Source organism: Primulina eburnea, chromosome 10 (genome assembly GCF_022965805.1).
Source record: "Primulina eburnea isolate SZY01 chromosome 10, ASM2296580v1, whole genome shotgun sequence".
Lineage (NCBI taxonomy): Eukaryota > Viridiplantae > Streptophyta > Magnoliopsida > Lamiales > Gesneriaceae > Primulina > Primulina eburnea.
The window spans coordinates 32,645,061-32,651,725 of NC_133110.1; the positions used below are offsets into that span (position 1 = coordinate 32,645,061).

General features: G+C 35.6%; 1 protein-coding gene across 3 annotated transcripts; it reads left to right on the plus strand.

Moving 5' to 3' along the window:
* Nucleotides 1–3,509: 3,509 nt before the first annotated feature.
* LOC140803284 (APO protein 1, chloroplastic) lies at nucleotides 3,510–6,665 on the plus strand. 3 transcript variants are annotated; one of them, XM_073159093.1, is made up of 5 exons: nucleotides 3,510–3,665; nucleotides 3,866–3,949; nucleotides 4,083–4,156; nucleotides 5,166–5,539; nucleotides 5,671–6,665. In XM_073159093.1, exons 2-5 carry the CDS (start codon nucleotides 3,895–3,897, stop codon nucleotides 6,506–6,508), a joined length of 1,341 nt encoding a protein of 446 aa, XP_073015194.1. In that variant the 5' UTR covers nucleotides 3,510–3,665; nucleotides 3,866–3,894; the 3' UTR covers nucleotides 6,509–6,665. The 3 variants fall into 3 exon arrangements, with proteins under 3 accessions (XP_073015194.1, XP_073015195.1, XP_073015196.1); XM_073159094.1 differs by having other exon boundaries at nucleotides 3,513–3,665; nucleotides 3,874–3,949; XM_073159095.1 differs by lacking the exon at nucleotides 3,510–3,665 and having other exon boundaries at nucleotides 3,682–3,949; nucleotides 5,172–5,539.

The window sequence follows — 6,665 nt, forward strand, 5'->3', positions numbered from 1 at the left end:
GATCGTAAAGAAAAACAGCTCAGAACGAAGACGATTCCACTTGTGAAAGTTCAATGGACTCGTCATGGCACTGAAGAAGCAACCTGGGAAACTGAGTCAGATATGAGACAAGAATTCCCTGAGTTATTTCGATGATGTAAATTTTTGTACAGTTTGTATATATACTCCTTATTGATACGATTGATTGCCTGTGATTTCGGGGACGAAATCGTATCTTAGGGGGGGAGAAATGTAAGGGCCAAGATCTTGATTCTGTTAATATGAGATTTTAATTATATTAACATGAGATTATTGAAGTTGAATTAATGTGATTATGGCCGGGCCATTACGAGACCAAATTGAGCCAAGTATACGAATGGCATAACTTGGGGACAGAGAGTCTGGCGCCCGAGCGGTAGTTTTTGACCGCCCGAGCGCCAGTGTTCATCAAGTAATTGTCGCGGGCAGAAGAGTTGGCGCCCGGGCGGTAGTTTTTGACCGCCCGAGCGCCAAGGGTGCATTTGAAAATGCTTTGGGCAGAGAGGGCCGCGCCCGAGCAGTATATTATCACCGCTCGAGCGCCGACCCAATTTCAAGAAAAAGAGACACGTATATTAACCATGCAACTTGTGATATATATATAATAGATTCTTTCAGAAGTTAACGAAGGAAAAAGAAAAAGGTTCAGAGAAAAGTATCGTGAAATCCTTACGCCTTTAGATTTCAATCCGTCCGTCCAGATTTAAATCCAACTTCGGTACTGTGTTCCTATCAACGCAGGCTACAACTGGACGTAAGTTTTACTACGTTTTGACATGTCTTGAAATTATGATGTTGTCAGAATTGAATGGAATTCATATATGATGTTCTTGATATGTTAGACAGCGTAGAATCGAAGTCAGATTAAGAAACGGACTGATTATGGAATTTTTATGAATTTCAGAATGAAATTAACTAGAATTGATATCAGATTTGTACGGTAGTGGATTGTTAATTATTGGAACTGGTATAGACTGATATAATATTACCAGTATCGCAAGATTGTACTGTTGTACTGTCAGAATTTGATAAAACAGAGATATTGTGATTTGATTAGAATATTGATACAGAATATTGATATTGTCATTGCCAGATTGAACAGTGACAGACTTTGAATCAAGACTTTGATTGTATCAGATCGACAGCAAGAAATGTATAAATAAATGTTGATTCGGGATTGCACAACTCGAGTTAGGTTTGACTTGAGTTTCCCTAAATCACATACTGTATTTTATTGCATTGATATTTGCAGATTATCAGATTGATATGTTAATCGATTGACTTAGAACAGAGTCAGAGTCCGAGTCTAGGGCAGATCAGCCTAGCTAGGGCAGAACCGCCGAGTCTTTCTCAGAACCGATAAGACTCTAGACTTACGGTGTATCGATGAACTTTAGATGTAGATCGACGTCTATCGTAGACACTCGATACAGAATACCAGAGTCTACATTAGATTGGGATCCCTAGATTTGAAATAAGATAAGATTAGATCACGAGTCATTGATTCATGTAGTCAGACTAGATACATGTTTTGATGTTTGTTTATGCTTTTATATATGTTTTATATGATTGCATTTAATACATTGTTTATACTGGGATATTTATATCTCACCGGAGTTATCCGGCTGTTGTCTTGTTTGTATGTGTGCATGACAACAGGTGGGACAGGTACAGGGTCACAGAGGTGGAGACAGATCGAGATTAGAGTGGTGATTCCGGACTTGGACTAGAGATAGGTGTTTAAACACTGGATAGTTAGGTGTTGAACCTGAGATGTAAATTATTGTATGATGTTTGAGATTTATACTTTCATACTGATATGTATAGGAGTTTGATTCCATTACCTTCCGCATTTAAAAAAAAAAAATTAGACCCTAATTACTATAATTGATTAATTAGTCCCAATGATAATTAAGAACTTGATTAGCGTCTGGGTCCCCACACTTAATGTTTAGATGGATGAAATTTTATATTAGTATGTAAATTATCAGTAAACAGTAAACGTCACCATGATCAAGTCACCTTCATGGATTCGATCTCACTTAAAAGCGAAAAAAATCCTAAATTATTTCAATTTCGTGTCTTTTTGTTTATAAAAAGTCGTGGTGGACACATTTGTTGCAAATCAAACCAAATTTCATTATGGTCCATTGTTCCACCTAAAGAAGTTATTAGGCGTGTTCTTAAATTATTTCAATTTCGTGTCTTTTTGTTTATCTTCTGTGATATGGTACAAAATCATGACAAATATTTGTTTTTTTTTTCTTGGTATTTTACTCAATAGTCATCCAAATTGTCAATCAACTTGAGATCATATTCATTCTTGTTTTTTTGCAAGTAATATATATCATGAATAATATATACGTCATAAAAGCATAAAACTATGAGTAGGTCTCTTGTAATACAGTCTCACGAATTTTTATTTGTGGGATGAGTCAATTCTACCGATATTCACAATGAAAAGTAATAATGTTAGTATAAAAATAATACTTTTTCATTAATGACCCAAATAAATGATATGTCTCACAAAATACGATTAATGAGATCGTCTCACACAAGTTTTTGTTTAGAATTATTTGCAAGTTTTATTTTTCCTTTTTGATAAATGAGGATAAGATCTGATTCATCTATAGACATAATGACAGGTAAATTAAATAACAATTTGTATTAATATATTATAATCCTCTTTGTTATTGTTTAGCACAAAACATAAAATATTAAAGTTGAGTTTGAATAAAATTTGAAATGTATGGATTTTGATTATATTTTTATTTTTAATAATTAAACAATAATAGAATATTAAATTCATATTTTAATGATTTTAACATTATTTACACAAATTAAAATTGACTTGATTATTGAATAAACTTGAAATCTATTTTAATGAACATAAAACACTATATGAATGTAGAAATAGTGAATTTGAACTTTATATGGTGTTGTTTATCTAAAACTACGAAAATATATTTGAAACTCATCGATCTAAATACAACTTAAATTATTTCAAATAAATGGAGTTTTATATCTTTTTCTTTTCTATATATTTCAATACATTATTTCTTATATGAAACATCTTTTATTAGGTCACACGACGAATCAAGTTGTGTCAAAATTATCGAAAAAAATTTAAATTGAATTATAATAACTCAATTTTTTCACACACAAGAATTAGTTACGTTATGGGTGAAAATTTGGGGGAAAAAAGGCCTTTGGGTGTTAAGAAAATACTTTTAAGAAAAAATTTGATACTAAAACACATGAACATATTTTACGCGAGTTTAAATATTTTTATCACAATTATTCAACATGTTAATGGTAATAAATAATATTTTTTATTTACTTTTTTTTATTTTTATTTTTTATTTACTCCTTTTAAAAAAAAAATTTTTATTTACTTATTTTTATTCAATTTCGAATAAATTTTTTATAAATTTAAGTCATTTAAAATGATTTATACATTCAGCAATTAAAATACATATAAGCGGGCCGACCCGGAGTTAAAGCCCGACAAATGGAAATCGGGCTCCTAGGATCTTTTCACTAACCCCACCATTCACTTGTTCTCTTCGAACAGTTCGGACCGGCGCACCGAGTGAAGACTTTCGTTAATCGAAGCCTGTTATTCTTCTAAAATTCGAAAATTTCAGGTGATTTTCTTATTGTATCGTGTGTGTATATGTTCTCGTGGTACTTTGTATTAGTGCTAGCTTTGAAGTTGCGTATCGAGCTCAAATTTGGTTTTTGTTGTTGATTTATCGAATTGGATAGTGTGTTTGTATCATGATTGAAGCAAAACATTGATTTTCGATTGTAATTTCATATTTCCAAATTTGTGTTTTCTTGTGAGGCGGCAAGAAAGGAGTCTATAGAAGATAGATGCTACAACAATTATCAGCAGTGGTTTACTCGCCATGGATCCCACTGAGAAAGGGTAAACCCTACAGCATTTTATAAAGTTTCTGGTCATCGACCACCTTTCGATTTCGGCTATTACCTTCATTAATTGGAGTAATTAAGTGTTAAATTGCCAAATTCTGCTAATTTGATGTTATCTTTCCTCTCAGGGGCTTCATCTCGGTCGATGGAACTTAAGACATATCATTTTCCAATTCCAAGATCATCTTTCCATGGGATAAAGGTAATTTTGTGTATTCACATTCTTTGACGTGGTGTCTGCACAAATAATGGACTTTTTCCATATGAGTAGCTCAATATAAATTTGCTTTCAAGAATCTTAGTGTGAGTAGTGGAAGAATTAAGTCCCATGTCGAGATGATTTTGAATATGAAATATAAAGACATTCTGCCCATTTAACACCAATATTTCCAATTTGCTCCTTTCGATTTGCGCCATGTTAGTACCTTATCAATTAAAACTACTCTTCAGAATGTAACCGTCAGAGGTTCAGGTAGAGTATTTTTGTTAGTAGTATAAGGAATCTGATCTATTGGGGGAATAAAGGGAAGTGATTGGAACAGGGATTGGTGGTTTCAGCCTTCAGGTTTGACACCATTATAGGGTTATTTATCGTACAGGGATCAGACGTTCTGCTGTTGCAGTCTATGAGGAAGAGGGCATTTATCGTGTAAAACAGATTATTTTAAATTTTCAAGTTTTGCTATTTCTCTAGCTCCTGATGGGAGTCTGCTTGATCGAAGTGCTCCTTCTTGAAGGTCTAAGGTAGGCTAGCTCCTACCATAACATTCGTTGTAAGATAGGACTGTACTTTGAAATTTTTTTTATGAAGATGAAAAGCAGTAAATGCTTCACAATGGGTTTCTAGCTTGTTGAAATTTCATTTAGGATTTGCTATGTTTCAGAGAGACTATGACATAAGCGAACAACGGAGATTGAAGAAGGCATGTCACTGCATGATAGAACTTATAATGTTTGCGTTGTGTGAAATTTTGTTATCCTTGCAAATCCATTTCCGTTTGATGTATCAAATTTCAGTTGCACTTTCTAAGCAGCTTTGAAGTTTGGGTTTCACTGATTTGCTAGTTAGCCTTAATAATTAACTGTGGACTAATGATCTTATTGCACAAGGCTCCCTTGAGTCCTTGTCCTTATTTATTAGTAGGAATATTTAATTGTTTTCCACAGTGCATGGCAGTTGATCAATCAAATGATTTACGGTTGATCTGCAGTTCCAGGTCACCCAAGCTTACGACAATGAGAATGCTACAAGAAGACAAATAATCATCTTTTGTACAGACGGCAGGCTTACTCGTGGTCGCAAAGTGAATAAAGTTGAGGCATCGTCACAGAATGTGGAACTTCCGCCAATACTTTCAAGGAAAAAGAAGAAGCCCTATCCCATACCCATAACGAAAATTCAGCAGGCTGCCAGGGCTGATAAGAAATTGGCAGAAATGGGAATTGAGAAGCCACTCGGGCCTCCCAAAAATGGACTACTTGTACCTGAGCTAATTCCTGTTGCATATGAAGTAGTTGATGCTTGGAAAGATTTAATTAGTGGACTTGCACAACTCTTGCATGTTGTTCCTGTTCATGCTTGTAGGTAACCCAAACGTAAATTCAAAACCATTAAGACCATTCATCTTTTCTCCCACTTCATCTCTATCGATTTGGTGATGAGCATTTGATCTATATGCAATTGTGGAAGTGACATTTTTATTGTTTCCTTTGCAGTGAGTGCTCAGACATCCATGTTTCCCTAGCTGGCCACAATATTCAAGACTGTCGTGGCCGGGCTAGTGGAAACCGCAAAAGTTTCCATTCATGGGTGAAGGGTTCTATCAACGATGTGCTTCTCCCTATTGAGTCATACCATATGTTTGATCCATTTGGCCGGCGCATCAAGCATGAGACTCGTTTTAGTTACGACAGAATTCCTGCTGTGATTGAACTTTGCATCCAAGCGGGTGTTGAATTGCCTGACTACCCCTCGCGAAGGAGGACAAGACCTATCCGAATGCTAGGTAAGAAAGTGATTGATATGGGTGGGTTGATTGAAGAACCTGAACTCCATAGCTCTCATGCTTCCGGGTCATTGACTATGGAACTGGACACTTATCGGATCCAAGATCGATATTCTCCCCCCGCGGAATCAGATGTTCCTAAGATTGCCCAGCAGACTGTCAAAGCATACGAGAAAGTTAAGACGGGTGTAACAAAATTGATGAAAAAGTATACTGTGAAGGCATGTGGCTATTGCTCGGAGGTTCATGTGGGCCCCTGGGGCCACAATGCGAAGCTCTGTGGGGAATTCAAGCATCAGTGGAGAGACGGGAAACATGGTTGGCAAGATGCAACTGTAGATGAAATGTTTCCTCCCAATTACGTCTGGCATGCTGAAGATACAAAAGGACCGCCATTGAAAAACACACTCAAGAGGTTCTACGGTAAGGCACCAGCCGTGGTTGAAGTGTGTATGCATGCTGGCGCTCAAGTACCTGATAAGTACAGGTCGATGATGAGGCTTGATATCGTGGTGCCAGAAAATATGGAGGCTCGATTTGTGGCCTGACAAGTTAACGTTGTACAGATTACTTGAAGATAATTATGATTTCGATCCGAATATACTACCCGAATTGTGACTGTTATGATAATTTTATATAATATAAATTGCAAAAAGAGAACAGGAAAAGGTTTCCACTTTCAGATTATTGCTTACAGTCTCATCT